General features: G+C 35.4%; 1 protein-coding gene across 10 annotated transcripts in view; it reads left to right on the top strand.

Moving 5' to 3' along the window:
- The window catches only part of LOC118273822 (protein unc-13 homolog B), a 401044-nt gene that overhangs the window by 325047 nt on the left and 58668 nt on the right, over positions 1–17329 (top strand). For 6 of the 10 annotated variants that reach the window (XR_007707653.1, XM_050707727.1, XM_035590973.2 and 3 more), the window contains 9 exons: positions 34–77; positions 343–433; positions 1972–2046; positions 2155–2374; positions 5326–5458; positions 5818–5924; positions 7691–7832; positions 8023–8149; positions 9765–9905. Coding sequence is in view for 9 of the 10 variants with exons in the window: in XM_050707727.1 (XP_050563684.1) it covers positions 34–77; positions 343–433; positions 1972–2046; positions 2155–2374; positions 5326–5458; positions 5818–5924; positions 7691–7832; positions 8023–8149; positions 9765–9905 (1080 nt within the window). In the remaining variant the exon portion in view is untranslated. Of the gene's footprint in view, positions 1–33; positions 78–342; positions 434–1971; positions 2047–2154; positions 2375–5325; positions 5459–5817; positions 5925–6070; positions 6178–7690; positions 7833–8022; positions 8150–9764; positions 9906–17329 lie in introns of all 10 variants that reach the window. The other 4 variants (XM_035590979.2, XM_035590978.2, XM_050707725.1 and 1 more) reach the window with 3 other exon arrangements.

Here is a 17329-nt window from a genome sequence, read left to right as displayed (position 1 = left end):
TTTTATTTATTGTTGTTTTTTTTTTGTTTTTAGAATGGATCCGGTGGCTTCAACGAGCAGGGTGGCAGAGGAAATGGGTATGTGAACTACAATTTGAAAATAGGACACAATCATTTTTTAAAGAAATATTATTGTATTTTTTTTTTCAGTAGTTACTAAATGTTTTCTTGATTATAAGGGCGAATTTTTTAATTGTTTTTAATTGGGAATACCTTTAAGATTAACTTTGTTTAGACTATCAAAGAAAGTGTAACATTACCAACAATTTTAACACACTTCCAACCAATCAAGGTACGTAAAATGTCTCAAGGATAATTATTCTAAAACTGTTCGTTTCCATAGGCACGTCACGGATAATCCATTCTATAGCAACATCGACAGCATGCCTGACATCAGACCAAGGAGAAAATCCATACCTCTCGTCTCCGAACTTGTAAGTAACGTTTGAATTTTTTCTTATCTTTAACAAAACCTATCTATTATTACAAATCTCATGGAAGTAAGCTATCTTTCTCTCGGGCCGGTTTCAATTCGCTATCTTGAAATTGACTTGAAGCTTATTACAAGCTACAAAAGGGCTATTTTGGCATAATAAGCCTTTATCTGTACCTTATAGAAGGTAGATATTTGAAACTGGTCGTAAATGTTAACAGCTCGCATCGACGTACGCTTCCTGAGGCTTAGTAATATTAGGCGCGTAATAAATGTTTTCTTCTACACGGAAAATTTCCATATTATGTGTTTTTGAACAATTTATGGGGAGAATGTTAAAGTAAATTGCGTTTTGTCGTTGAATTTTAATGAACGGAGTGTATTTTTAACAATTTATGGAACATTTTTGTTGTTAAACTGTAATTATCACTCGATTTCTTAGCTCCCAATACGTTGTTCTGTCAAAGAAAAAAAATGTGAGGCCTTATTCGATCCCTTCTCTCTTCATTGATGTCTCAATGTTACCTGTATTGTGTTTTTCCTTCTGATCTTTACTACTTAGATGGCCTTTAACCTTTTCTTAGATATCCAACCCTTATTGTACCGTGTAAAAGATAAATTAGGGGTCACCGGAGCAAAAACTACAGTAGCGGACCATAGTCACCGAATGAACGACTCTAATTCCTGATAAAAATTAATAATATCATTGCATTTTACCCCCTTACCACGGACCTGCAGGTTCTCAAGGTATTTCTATCCCAATAAAACTTCTATTCTATGCATGCAGTTCTGAACAACAGTGAAAAGATAAAATTTCTATAAAGATTTTTTACTTTTCACTCACTGTACATAGTGTGCTTGCATTGAAATTTGATTGAATTTGATTTGGCCTTTGCATGTTTCTGCTTTAGATCATATTTCAGATGTTGGTTAAGTATACAAGGTAAAGCTACAATATTGTATTACATCTTACGATTGCATTACACCATAACAGCATACATAAACAAATTATTAAAATTGAATTCCACACTGGGAACATGCACGTGCTTGCCGATTTCGTTTTCATTGCGAAGCTTCAATATCACAGCAAATATTATTTTCGCGACAGAAAATTCTTTTTCATCACAACATCAATAAACATGATCCCTCAAATGTAATAATGTTTCAGTGTTGTACCAAATCTCACACACACATTTTAACTTTACACGCACCAACAATTATTTTTATTTGTTAAAGTAATCAAACGAAATATGTCGTCGGTATGAAATTGAAAGTTTCAAAACGGTAGATATGATTTCGTTGGAAGACAGGCTTAAAAACAGCTTTGTTAAAGCATGTGTAAGTAGCTTCAATTTGCAAATGATACAACACATTCTAAATTTCTAGAGAATAAACAATAGTTACTTTTCAAAATAACGTAGTTAGGTAGGCAATTCAACGCTTGATTAGAAAATAGCAGACACAACACTCAGTGCCATGTACATACTGAGGATGGATGAGATGTTTATGCCCAATGCTCATATGTATTCTGCTGTTTAGACAATGGCGGCTACGAAGAGGAATGCAGGTTTGACGTCAGCTGTACATCGAGCCACATTGAACGATGAAGAACTGGTAAGTTTTTCAATAATTACTTCCTAATCATTACCAATTACCTATTCTTAACCAAAACTGTACTTTCTTGAGTTACGTTCAAATTCTGAGCTGCGAGGTATATTCCAGAAAATGCACGTATACAAGAAGACTCTGCAAGCGCTCATCTACCCAATCTCGTCGACCACGCCTCATAACTTCGTACTATGGACGGCTACATCGCCTACTTATTGTTACGAGTGCGAAGGCCTACTTTGGGGCATCGCCAGACAAGGTGTAAGGTGCACTGAATGTGGTGTCAAGTGCCACGAAAAGTGCAAGGATTTGCTCAATGCCGACTGTCTTCAGAGTAAGTGGAGCCCTGGGATCGTCTATGGGTATACTTTATATTATAAGAGATTGGGATTTGTTTCATTTTGTTACTATTGCAAAATATTTTACAATGAAGAATATTGTGAAGATATCAATTAATAATGGAACAAATTCCTAAAAAAATGACTGTTGTGTCCCCCAATGCGGTGTGAGCAGGTAAGAGAATGATCACATATTTTCTTAATTTTCTCTATAAATACGAATATTAAAACTCATCATAAAAAATGGTGGTATTATCAAAATTCTCTTACTTTCTTCACACAAATATTGATGTTGCCAATCAACCCAAATAATAAATGTACAGCTTTTAATCACAAAAACCAATAACGAAAATGTTGTGATTAAAAATAATCTCAAATTTTAAAGAGCGTCACTTCATTGATGTCTTTATGAACGTTGAATGAGCGCGAAATGTTTAGGTTTTTAGAGTCGACTGGGAAGCGCAGTTCCCTCCTTATTAAACTCAAGAGAGCCAAGAAGCACTTGACAGGTCACTCGTTGTAGACAAGATCTTTGGATACACAACGTCGCAGTAGAAAATCAATATTTAATGCACAGTCTAAGGAATACTGTAGGTACTCGACGCTGAGCCTTATTTAGAGAGCGGGGGCCATTCCGCTTTATGTAATTTAATTATTTATTTACGTAATGTTGAAGCATTCGCGTTCTATCAAGTTAGTCTAGATACTTAGGCCTTTGATGGCTTTAGATTTACTTATGCTGGATTAGACTTTATCCTTTTGTGATGGGTTTGACTTTATGAAAAACACTATTGGACTTTAGGCGTTGGAATAGGAATATATCAGTGAAATTCAGAATCGAGTACAAATAAAGTCACTGTTACATAATTCCGAAGAGGCAGTTGGTCCGTAAGTTCCCCACACTGAGAGAGTTTCAATGGTACTTAATGGAGAGCAAGTCTTGTCGAGAGTTATGACCTTTGTGCCCGCACTTTGATCAAGTCCACACTAGATATAATAAACTCATAGATTTATCACCCTAAATGCGAGTTATCTATTTGTTCGAAATCAGTTTTGTGAGTTACAGCCATTGTTCGTTACATCTTAGATGATCTTGTGGTTTAATGGTTATATATTCCTGATCTTTGTTTACTATTGAAAAAATGAAGCGTCGCTCTTTAATGTCTAAATGTTAATGTAAGTCTATTAGATGTTTACCTAATTTGTTAGATTCCGCTCTCTAGGTGATGTCTGTGTTAAAAGGTAATAAATGGTTCTAAATCAAGAATGTCGTCGTAGTAAAATTTAATGGCATTATTAGTTAAATTTAATGTGCATGTGTTCAAAATTTTGCATGTATTGATCGTTATACATAATATCAGTGATCAAACATTATTTTCACGTACGAGAACACAATTAGGACCATTCGTCAATAAAACACGACTAGCGACATCACCAGGATTCACGCAATTATAGGAACGATCCATTTCTTTTTTTATTTCTATCGTTGTTGTAATTTTGTTTCTGTGGTGTTTATTTATCTACCTCTTTCTTCATGTTTACTCTGACCTCATATAATGGATATAGCATGATGTGTTTTCCCTTTCCAATCAATAATTTGACCATTGCTTTATCGGTGTGCATGGCTATCGGTGCGATACACAGTTATTATTATATTCCAAATTTTATTATTCCCATAATATTCGGTTCTAGAACATTTGCACGATCATTTAGGCGAGCAGTCGTTAGGTGAACCGCGTTTTACAAAATATTTGTTTTATTTTTTAAACAAAATAGTAATTATCGACTGCACGCCATCTTCATACCAGTCTACACTTTGAAATGAACTATTGAACTTTTTAATCTTCACTTTTACTTGAGAACTTTTATTTACTTCTAATTTTATTTTACTTTAACACTTTCTTTATTCTATTTCTTTAAGATGTTGGAATGGTTATTATGTTCTTTGCTGACGACGTAAGTATTTCTTTTCAATTCTTATTTCTTTTATTTTTTCACTTATATCTTTAATTTCTTTACCTTCATTGTAAAGTGAATTAATCTTTGAATCAATACTTTTGAAGTGTGGACATGTAGCTTGTGTAGATAGGGTTCCGGTCCTGTCATCAGTTTGTACCTTTCGAGTTGCCCCGCCCAGCGCCGAAACTTGTTAAAGCCCTATTTAATTAAATTACTTGTGTTATGTACTGTTCTTTAACCTACTTTACATTTTACACTATCTCTTACACACCGTTTTTCTTAAAAATCGGTTTAGCAGCTTCTAATAAACACGAACGCCCAAACAAATCCGACAAATGCAACGTGTTGTTACGATGTGCCTGTTAGCAATGTGTGCACGCAATCCAGTGTCTGTCCACTTCTATATTATATGTGGTCCTTTAGTTTATTTATTTTCCTATGATTTATAGAGTTCCACGTTTCTGTATTAATTTTACTGTCTTTATGTTTTTCTCTTAAATCCCTGAGGATGTTCAACGCTTAAATTGTCAATTTGTATATATGATACCAAGTCAATAATATGTTTCGTTTAAATATAATTTTAAATGGACGAACAAACAATACTGATACATACAATACAGAGGGTGTTTTAGTGTGCGATACAGTTCTAACGCCTTTTGGAGATATTTGGCAGCCTGTTGATATAATGCGATTACTATTAATATGCTGCCAATAAAAATTCTCTCAATAATTTTATTTTAGAACAATGCGTTGAACTGTATTGAGTTTTGTTTACCAGGCGCCGTGCTCAGATCCGCTCCGACCGGCGCCGCTCGACGTCGATAACCTGATCAGATCTGACATACAGACATTTTGCATAATTTACTTATTGAAGTTGGAGTCTTGTCAGGTTGAGGCCAAGAGTGGTCGTAGCGGGTGTGGGCGCGGGGCGGGGGGCCGTCCCGGCGCATCCCGCAACGTCTAAGAACTGTTGGCACCGCCTGATCAGTGTGTTTCGCAGGGGCGGCTGAAAAGTCTTCCAAACATGGCGCCGAAGACAAAGCCAATTCCATCATCACGGCTATGAAAGAACGAATGAAACAACGTGAACGAGACAAACCTGAAATCTTTGAACTAATCAGGTAACGACACTTCCATATTTTGTCTTACAATAACATTTAAACTATCCAAACTTTGTTCGGCGATTGCTTTAAATGGTCCGGATGCAGGTATACAATTTTTTATCTAACTCAATAATAATAATAAAGTTGAACACCATTTTGCCTGTTTTCACTTAGCTGATTTAAAATAATCACATAAGACTGCAATAGCTAACCGCACGTAAATAACACCCCCTTTGAAATCCATTTAACTGAATATCGCTAGCAAACGAGCTGTTTCTGACAACGTCATGAAAGTAATGTTTAATATCATATCAAATGCCGTTGAGTAAATTGAAAATATCGGAAAGCAATCGCTGACACGAATGTGTATGTGACAGACGCGTGTTCAGCATCGATGGGGACCCTCACGCAGCGCACATGAGCACAGTGAAGCAATCAGTCCTCGATGGTACATCGAAATGGAGCGCCAAGATCGCCATCACAGGTTCGATTGACGTACAGTGTATGCACTAACCTTCCTTCTAGGATCTAGGTACCGGGCAGGGAGGCAGCAAGCATCGGAAAGGCATAAAACACAATACAGACACAACACTAAATTGTATTCAATCTTTCGTTTCATGTGGCGGCCAGGCGGACTTTTAACGTCGACCCAGACACTCACATTGACAGTCTAGAACAGGCCAAGCAAGTCACTATAGAAGGAACATCAAAGTGGTCTTGCAAGATCGCCATTACAGGTTTGCGGTGGTCTTTTGCGGCTACGACCCGCACGCTCGCAATTTTGATACTATTAGACAGACTCTTCGCCTGAATTCTCTTTTCCCTTGTTTTTGATATCTGCTTCAAATTATGATTTTCGTAACATTATTATTGTAATACAAAAGCGTAAATGTGTTGTATAAGAGTAAGCGTTAATGCTAAGTTGAAAAACGTAAATGCTTCAGTAATCATAAGCCGCAGCTTCAGCAGATATCAAAAAAGAAATCTATTGCATATCTATACTTCAAATACCCGAAAAATCACGGTCGTTAATGCACCGCCTCTAATCACTTCCATCGACAAAAACGTAGCTTTATTTATTCATTATAACACTAAGGAAATTCCACGAATCTAACACATCACTTAACTAAAATGATAAGACGAATTCAATTATTCTTGTCACGCACACAAATTTTATACTCCCTGAACACTGAAATGACACGATTCGAACCACGTTCATTTAAATGATTGCAAAACCACAACTCGGCAGCACGTCTGCTAAATTGACACAAATTGCATGAGAGTCACAGATTAACAATAAATGTTACAATGAGTGGATTGTCAAAGCTCGTTCACTATTACATGAATGGTGATAGGGCATCACTTTACACACACTAACCAGTTTAATTTTCAGTGCGACGATGATAGAAACCTATACTTCAGTAGTCGTTTGTAAGTGAATGAAACTTTTTAGAAGAAATAATAGCATGCCGAATGAAGGACCCCAATTATCCCGAAATTTCTACTTCTCTGTTACTGCCAATAACTTTTCGATTCGTGAAAATTCCAATACCATTAGACTTGATTCCCGCGCATATCTTTATACTTCTTTGAAACTTTCTTCTTGGTCGAAGTTTGCATTAGAAGTTGCGATAATGTAGGCGCTATGTTCAACTTGTTTTAGAAATCGAATTTGGGCATAGATAAAAAGTTTGGTAGTTTGAAGCTAGTGTCTTCTTCTTTGACCCCGACCCGTTCTGATCACACGAAACCCTGTTCATAGATTTTCAAGAGATTCTAGCACAGAATGCCTGACTTGGTAAGTAAGGTAGAAGATTTCATAGCTTGGTAAGGTATTTATTTAGTGTAGGTAAGTTGGAGCTAGCTTTAACTGCTAATAACGCTTCCTGGCGGAGTATCTAAGCGTAATGTAACGTATACATTGCGTAGTTACAAGAGAAAAGATTTGTAGTAAAACAACGATGTATGTTAATGTATATTACTTTGGAAAGATTTACCAGAAATACGTTTGGTATTTACTCAACCGTATCGCGAGGTTGGTACAGTCTGCTGTTATTTTTATTTTGCGAAACGATCATTGGAACTGACTGTATGAAATATTATTTCTGCAAGCTATCTACATGGTGAGGTATAAAAATAAACCTTGCAAAAAATAAATACAGCTAATATATAACATGTATAATATTTAAGAATATAATAATGTATGTCGTGATATGATGATGATATACTAAATTGGCCCTTCGTGGGCAGTTATTTGTGCTCAAGGCCTCATCGCGAAGGATAAGAGTGGAACTTCAGACCCCTACGTAACCGTCCAAGTAAGCAAAGTGAAGAAGAGAACAAGAACTATGCCTCAGGAATTGAACCCCGTGTGGAACGAAAAGTTTTACTTGTGAGTATATCAAAATTCTAAGGATCTCTTTTAAAATATTGTTAACTTACTAATCTTCACTGTCTATTTTATAATTTTTTTATCTTTGCTTCATGCTAGAATTTTCTCCTGTGTAATGTTTAATGGAATAACCATTATTATATTACCTCACATTCTTATCGATTTAATCAACAATATCTTTCTTCCTTAGTGAATGCCACAACTCATCTGATCGTATCAAAGTGAGAGTATGGGATGAAGATAACGACTTGAAATCAAAACTACGCCAGAAACTGACTAGAGAATCTGATGATTTCTTGGGTCAGACAATCATTGAGGTAAGGCCATAAAATAGTTTTTTATAAATTTTATTCTACTAGGTGTCACTTTTCTCTTAAATGCTCTTTAAAATCACATTAATATTATAAATGTAAAAGTGTGTTTGTTTAGATGTTTGCCCGACAATAAAGCTAAAACTTCGGAACGGATTTTGATGAAATTTGGTATAAGCTGTTTTAAGTGTAGGTAGTTTTTTTATCGAGTAGGATACTTTTTATCCCACGGAAACGCGTTCACGTTTCTATCACGTTAGACGTAAAACAAACTCGTATTAAGGCCTCAGATTATAGCGCGTTAAAACTGTTTTTAAAATGAACGTCTTCTTATCCATAATAATACATAGATAGATAGTTCCTTTTTCCTTTCCACTTATCAAAAAAAAAACAACATGATAGAGAAATAATATAACAACGTCAATTCATCATAGTCCTGTTGTTATACCCTGACAACTGAACTATGATGAAAAGCCCTCTCCGCGTCTACTCTCAAAGGTAATAAATATTTATTAGATAGAATAATTTGTTGTTATTCTATCCCTCTGTGGCGATAGTTGTCTGTTTTATAAATTGTAAGACTTCAATATTGGATACAAAAAGACAAAATCAATATTCGTATGAATAAATAATGAGCATGAATAAGTAATCTGTCAAGTATGTCAACACAGAGAAGGGACATCAATTTGGTGATTGAGTCTTAATATATTAGAATCGAATATGTATGTTTCACTGATAAAAGTCGGGTGAGGTAGACATTTTCACAATTTTACACGGGTTCTTTACTTTAATTTTTCAACCCTACTACCTTCTGCCATACATTACGCATTGTACAGCGGCATTAAGTGCCGTAATGAACACCTCTGCCTACCCCTTCAGGAATAAATGGCGTAACGTTGTGTGTATACTCCCTTCAGACAGCTTCTTTGCCCGAGTTTTTATGGGATGAATATCCTCTATCACCTAAGGGTCTCAGCACACATATGGGATCGGAAAGGGATCGTCACCGTATCGCCTCGAGCCGTTCAGAATGGTTTGTATTAAACTCCCTACTGCAACGCACACTAATCGGAATAATAACGTAATCGCCTCGCCTCGGAACAGGCTCCGAACTTGAATTCCCGCGCTTACGGCTCATCGTCCCCACGCTTACGTTTCTCCGTCCCTGCGCTTACGTTTCTCCGTACCGACTAACTATCGTGTTAGTCTAGTCGGTGTCGCCTAGCCGTAGCCGAGTTGACGTACAGGCGCTGCTGATACGCTTTCGTTACGTGCATACGGTAGGTTGACGCCTGGTTGACAGCGAGGCGAAAGGCGTTACGGTTACGATCCCTTTCCGATCCCATATGTGTGCTGAGACCTTGAGTCAGCTCACACCCTGTCTGTATACCAAACAACCTTTCACATTATTTATAATATTAGTGTGATATTTACCATTACATTATGAGATTTTTTTAATTTGTAATAATCAATCGGAATAGTCTGCATTAGAGATCGGCATTGTTATATTCTATTCAAATACGTAAGTATTATGTAACTGTAGGTACTATCTGAGAACAATTCTTACGTTTTTCTGTGGACAGTCTATCATGCAAACAAATAAAGCACGATAATATTTCAGGTACGAACATTATCAGGCGAGATGGACGTGTGGTACAACTTGGAGAAACGAACGGACAAGTCTGCGGTGTCAGGAGCCATCAGGCTGCACATCAACGTGGAGATCAAGGGCGAGGAGAAGGTGGCACCCTACCACGTCCAGGTCAGTGATAGAATATTTTGTTTAGGATACTTTTACAGGTCTAAAATGTTCCACCAATTTTGATAATATGAAGGGGAAAAGTGATGATTTCGATGGTTGAAAGATATTTTTTGTGATATTGAGTTCTATACATCATTCGATGGTGAAAAAGTCGGTGATTCCGATTATGTAGCAATATTGCAAAAAATTTTGCTTATATCAATTAGCCTCTCAACCATCGATTTATGATTTCCATTGCCTTCCGAGTGTAAAAACATCTGTCAGTAATAAAGTAACAAAACAAGGGTTCCAAAAGGTCAATGGCCTTTAGTGCTACTACAAAATGTAGTTCATAGCAGCCTTTACCTTTCTTTGCGTTTTATAAACAATGTTACCAATTCGCAAGTCAACAGGTTGCTCGGGGCATTGGCACTATGCCCCTTGGCCTACAGCCAGCGGTGCCGTAATTACTTGTTATTTAACACAACTGAACTTGACAATCATAATTGGATATTGTTTCACAATCATTTGTTACTCTGTGACAACCAATATTGGTACAAACATTCCATTTCAAAGTACAAACTGCAGTCCGCGAAAGTAAGATTAGAACTGCCCACGACAGTTATACTAAATCATTTTTATTTCTCAAAGAAAATCAACCTTGTACAAACAGTAATAAAACCGCTTTTACAAGCCCTCTGTTTGTTTAGTATAACAAATTTATTTTACTAACTCATCCAAAAGTGTACCTACACAGAATTAATAAAATGAAATGACTCGTGAAACGAATCGAGGAAATAATGTCAGAAAATTATACCATCAGACAGAAGTTGTAGAACAATACTATGGAACTCCGACAAAATTTCGAATATCCAATCAATTTTGGGAATATAATTAAAACCTACACAAGTCCCGAAAGTTCCTAAACATTTTTCGCTTGAATCGTTCTTTTGTGTCAGTTATTCGAATTACAACGGTCGTTTATTACAATCTGACTTCAGTTTCGTTGAGCATACAATCACGTCTAGTTGTAGAGGAGGTACCTACAACCCAGATGCGGGAACTGGATGGACAAACTTTCTGGAATAAATGTGAAAAGTTTATGTAGCCGGCTAACTAAGCGAAACTGCTAGCTAATGCAAAAGTATAATTTCTTGGTCACATTCGGGCCCGAGGGGTGCCGAGGACCGGCCGGTTTTGTGATGCAAATAATTTAAGCTGGCTATTTTGTGTTAGTGACGCGACCTCTACCGTAGGGAATTTTAATGTTTATTTGGAAGCAAACTTGTGACATTAAGGCTGATGGAATTAAAATTTCTTAGTTACATTTTGGCCTTTAATATTTTGATAGGGCTTAAAAATGTTTGAATAGAAAATGATTCTGCTCTTTATTATTTTTGGCGTAGAAAATATTTTGTCATGATTAATAGTTTTTTGAGTGATTGATTAGTTAGACTTTAATAAATAAGTTTGTTTTTACGTTGTTTACAAACATTTATTATTGGTATTAATTTTAAAATGTGAGTGTTTAGTTAAATTCACAAAAACAATTGATTAGTTAAGTAGTAAGTAAAGCATTACGGACTTCTTATTATTTTCAGTTAAATAATAAATTACAGAACCTAACTTAGGTCTTAAATTAAGCCATATTTATGAGGAAGCCTAATGAAAACTTGAGGACTGGGTAATTTCTCAAAGTTGACGTAAATATAATTCGCGAAGCTTCTAGTATTTATCGCAGACAATGAGGTTTATTTAATTCATTGGGTTTGTCACGAGAACTCGCTTTAAAGGATAATAATTGGATAACAGTGGATCTATGAAACAACGTTGAAAAAATATTTGTTTTTCCAACTAAAGATAAAAACTAGTCGAGTTGCTCAGCCAACAGTTACGTGAGTAAGTCGATAATGTAATAAATAACTATACAATGTGTTTAACTATAAATAATTAACAGAATTTTATCTATAAACAGCAACATTAATTAATCAAAATTCCATCAGAATGTAAGACAAAGATCTACTAACTGAATAGAACTTCATCTAAAGATAAGATCAGTCCTGTTGAATGTACAAAGACATCGATTTCCCCCGTAATAGGGATCACCCTTGAAAAACGTCAAGTTGCGAACTAACTTGGAATTTAATTCCAATCTGCAGCACGTTGTGAAATCAATTTCGAAGCGAGTATTTCTGTAGTTACATTTTGTTTGAGTAAATATAGTTGGAAATTCTTTTTAAAATACAGCTTCCAATATGTGATTTAATAGCAATCGGACTGAGTGTTGTTTGTGCGAGTAAATGCAGGAGAAAATTTTCTTCGGTAATTATTTTCTTTTTTATTCAAAGCGACAAAATTATTCTTAATTATTATGTTATCGGCTTCCTCACGTAACTAAAAGTAACCGTACGTATCACACGTAATCATGACACACGGTGCGACAATCACTGCGTCGTGTGTCGCAGAATGCTGCTCTTGATTATGAGCCTCTAGCATAGCTTGAAACTAGTCGAGTTCCTCGTCAAACAGTTACGTGAGTAAGTCGATAACATAATAATTAATTTAGTATGTCTCACGAAAGTTATAATAAAATTATTCTTTATTACATTTAACTAAACTCACCATCACTTTTTTTAACCAGCCAGTTGGTCAAGCATAGTTTAAAATATAATTTATTTTCGAAAGAGCATCAAATATAATCTTCTTAGAGGCAAAAACACCCCCCATTGTTTTGTCGTTTTCCCTAAACTCAAGGTCATTGCTACATCTTAAGCTTCCAATGTGACCTTTACCCAGGCCTCGGTAAACCGAAACATTATTAGGCCCTTTACCCAGACAAGACATATTTAATTTAAACTTAATTAAATTACTGAGACTTATGTGCGTATGTGCACAATTTTAGTACATTTCTCATATGGTACATAGTGGCTCCATATTACATTATACTTAGGTAGATATCGTACGTTGCATGAATTACTTCACAGCTTTAAATAAGTATTCTTTTTATAACGTCACGTCTTTTATCCACAAAGGAGTAGGCAGAGGTGCACATTACGGCACGTGATGCCGCTATACAATGTACACCCACTTTTCACAATTTCTGTTATCAGTCCCATGTATTCGGGAATGAGCCTATTGCTATATACTGCCATGCACAATTCCAGACTCCGTGCTATTACTGAGATATTTTCGGAAAGCCAAAAAAGCCCAGTGATACTTTGCCCGAACCCGAGACCCCTTGCCCTGCAGTCGCAATTGCGACCACTCGACCAACAAGGCAGTCTTATAAATAAGTATTCTTCTTTATTGAATACCAACTTTTATAGCCACAATTCACTGTTGGACTACGAGCCTTTTACATACATAAATCTCCACACTTATTGAACAATAAATATAGTACGATGAAATCAGTTTGTCGTCAGTGAGACAAAGGCTTACGTAATATGTAACGAGAATACCTCCATCTATCTTACAGACAAACATTTTAAAGTCTAGTTTGCTCAATCCCTTATTAAAATATTTCTAGACATTTTTGGCAAATAAATCAACTTTAAACAACTTGATACGGTAGCAAGAGTCTACTTAAATAGAATGATATTGATTAGAGCTTGCAATCAGATCTCTCTGAAGCAATCCTTATTAAAAAGTAGTTTCCTATACAACTTTCCGTTAAAGGAAATTAAACCTTAACTTACATTGTACACAATACAAAATTCAGTTACAAAATACACACAAGCTAATGCGAAAGTTTAAGTGAATCATAATGCATCATGACAAATTGTATGCGTTCAGGTTGCCTCGCTCCAAACTCTGTAGTAACAAACTTTGTGTTAAATAAATGCAGGAAGTTCTGCGTTAGTGGACGTCCTGTTTTAAATCTATAACAGGTAACGTTGCAACTAAGTTTTGAAGCAAAAAATACGGCGAGGAGTTTCGTTTCGTTGCTAATGAAAATTGTTACTGTTTTTAGAAATCTCATTTTATTCTTTTTTTTGGTATAAGCCGGTAATCGAGCCAACAGATTCACCTGATGGTAAACACTCGCTGCTGCCCATGGAAATCCGAGAACACCAGAGGCGTTACAAGTGCGTTGCCTTTTGGAGGTTATGAATTCAAGAATTGTTGGGGAATCTGGGATTAGAAAGATTTTGGAAGGGGACCTCCGGTAACCTCACTTACACAACGAAACACAACGCAAGCGTTATTTTACGTAATTTTTCTGTGAGGCCGTGGTATCACTCTGGTCGACCCGACCCAATCGTGCCGAAGCATGGCTCTCCACATTTAAAACTCTTAAACTTACCTTACTCTCTAAGCAGATGGTCAATATTGATTAAAAAAAACTTTTTTGCACTAAAGCAACTCTGAAAGTATTACATTAGGTGCGGTAAACTCAAAAACAACCTCAAATTGGATTACAAACTTGTAACATTTACCTTTCAGTAACTCTATCACAAAAGTGAATTTCCTTTCCAGCGCGCACATTCCTGTGGCGAAGCAAGAAACTCAATTACGCTGAAATTACTTGCGCTGTCACCTTAATTATTTCTATTGCTTTTACAGCAGTCATTAGCTGACTTAACAAAACAACCTTTCAGCTCTAACCATAGCGTAATAGGGTATAAATACAATTCTTAAAACTTCGTGCCTCGCCGTCAGAGTAAAATCCAATGTTATTAAAAGTTCCGTCGTCGCCTGGCTAAGAGTACCTTCGCATTTTACGGACTTCTGCTTTCAGATTTTTAATAGAAAAATAACACTGTTTGGGCTCGAATCTCCCGTGGGGATTGTCCCCGAGCCGTGAACAAACAAGTGCTTCATTTATTAAAACTGAAACGTTTTTTTTGGGATAATAATGCTGTATATTTATTTTTTCGGAGTTTTTCTAGATGATATACAATTTTAATAGACAGATGACTGACAGCAAGGTTTTGGTGATATCACTATAATAATAATACATCGTCATGCCTTTTATCCCCGAAGGGGTAGGCAGAGGTGCACATTACGGCACGTAATGCCGCTATTCAATATCAGTATCATAATAGCTTATGTTTTGCTATTACTAATCAAATTTCATGTTTGATTAACTTTTTTGATCTCTATGTGCAAAATGTTCTATTTAAAAATGCATATAGGTAAATTCTAAATTATAAAATAGATACCAGGAACCAGGAACTAAGTCAATAACCTCATATTCAACAGGCAACCGATATACTGATCCAACATACTCTGTTTTTACATATATACATCGAGGGACAAACCTTATTTTAGCATATCGATAGACCTTTTTCGGGTTTTCGGATAAAAATGAGACTCAACGTAACGAGTTTTAGCGGGAATCGTAAATGTTGAATTCAGTCGGATAGAATGCTTCCAAACAAGGGTTGAATTATAAGATAACATTAAAAGAATCAGGTGAATAAAAGTTCTCAACTCTATTGTTCTTTATCATTCTAAATTCATTCGGTCAATGAAATATAGGTATAACCTGTATACAAACAATATAATTACCTGCTTAAAAACATTTTTTATTTTTGTTTGTTAAATAGGGCTTTTTTTGAGGAAGGAAAGTCATCCAATGGCTTCTCGCATCTTGGGTGAGGCAAGAGGGATTCTCGGACTATTACTGACTAAAAACCAATCCGGTCTTATCCCTGATTTTCGAGCCAGAACCCCGGTAACCCGCTAGTCAGTTCTCAGCTCCTAAATAGGTTATGAATTGTATTAAGAACTGAGCCATGCAAATTCACATGCACAGGAATTCCCGTGAATATTAAAAGAAAAACTTCAATTCTTATAAATTCTCCAACACACGCTTTCGTGTTAAAGATACTATTAAAATTATGCCAAACGTAATTATAATATGGTAAACATTTTACCACAAGCAATTTTAAGTTTCAAACATGAATACTGCTCCAGTTTATACTAAAAATATTCACATTGCTTTGTTAATAAAAGCTGTATTTGCGATGGAAATTAAGAAGTTTAGAGTATATTTTATTTAAAGAGTAGTAATAAAATCTAAGAAGAATTAGGAATTAAGTAGCTCAGTGCTTGTTATAGTCGTTAAAGTAAATTAGTTTAGAAACTTTTAGGGTTTGTAGCAGCTGTGAGGATGGACGATACTTTGTTTAGAGCTCTTGTTGATGAGTAAGCGTCAACATTTGGGTAAATAGGCTGGTAGAATTTAGACGAGCATTTCAAACTGCCTCTTCTGAAATAGGGATGAAGAGATATGCAAATTAAAAATCGATTCAGTCCAATCCAGTTAGGTAATGAAAAAATATATGCACGCATTTTTTTATTTTGTCATATAAGATAACAATATTTACATAAAACGAATCAAAGTTTAGGAGTGGGACCAAATACGTCATTTCTACGTACTATAAAAGGTACTCGTACCTAGAAATAACGTCACACGATATTTCAAATCCATATAATATTACCGCGGGACATTAAAATAAAAATTTGTCATCGGGCAGATGACATGTCTTAGGTTTTGGAAATAGAATGACCTTGAATTTTGTGTCCGAAAAAGAGGAGGTCTTTTTGACTAGTAATCCGTCTGCTTGTTTACAGACTTATAACATATAAAAAGGTAAAAAGCTACATAGTTAACAAAATTTGTATACATAAAAAGCCAGAAAAGGCTGAGTATATAGTAATCCTGACATTTAGCCTAGCTAGAAACTCAGTACCAACCCTAATATAGTTAGTAGTAAAAGTCTAGAGAAAGAGTTTGTTGGAACTTTATAATTCCCTCACGTATTTTGTAAGTTAATGTTTGATGAGGAAAATTTTCCAAAAGTGCCAGTTTTAGTTTGGAAACTGGTTCTGTAATGTTACACCTGTTTTTTTTACTTTTGCTTGTAACACTATGCGAGGTTTATTGTACTATAGGGTGTTTAGATAGAAAAAGACTGAGAAGAAACATAGAAATAAAAATCTAGGATGATAGTCTAGATAATCTGATGTCAAGGACACTCTTAACATAATATAGACTCGGTAATCTAATCATTGAAACATTATTAAAATATATGTTAATTAAGATTTATGTATCTTTGATAAAAGCCCCAAAAAAGATTAAGATAAAATAAAATATTTATGTACTGATTGTAATGATTACAATGATGTTGATGTAGGACTTATTTCAATAAAACTGCTTACAAAAAAAAACCTTATTTACTTTCTTGACAAAGTAAAAGTAAATACAGGAATACTCTAGTAAAACTAAAAGGATTTTTTCTTACAAAACTATTTCGCGTCTCCATCCAGACAAGAAATAGTTGCAAAGCTATTCAATCTTTTTCGTTTCGTAAAGTTGTGAGCTGCACTAAGTTTTCTCCTAGAGATTGGGAACGTGACATTGTGCTCCAGACTCTGTATTGCATCCATCGATTTTCTGATTTTAAATATAGCTACGGATCTAAATTTGTTTGGAAAAC

The sequence above is a fragment of the Spodoptera frugiperda genome, chromosome 3, assembly GCF_023101765.2.
Source record: "Spodoptera frugiperda isolate SF20-4 chromosome 3, AGI-APGP_CSIRO_Sfru_2.0, whole genome shotgun sequence".
Taxonomy (NCBI): Eukaryota; Metazoa; Arthropoda; class Insecta; order Lepidoptera; family Noctuidae; genus Spodoptera; species Spodoptera frugiperda.
The sequence above is the reverse complement of the archived record's forward strand: the minus strand, read 5'-3'. Positions and strand labels throughout refer to the sequence as shown.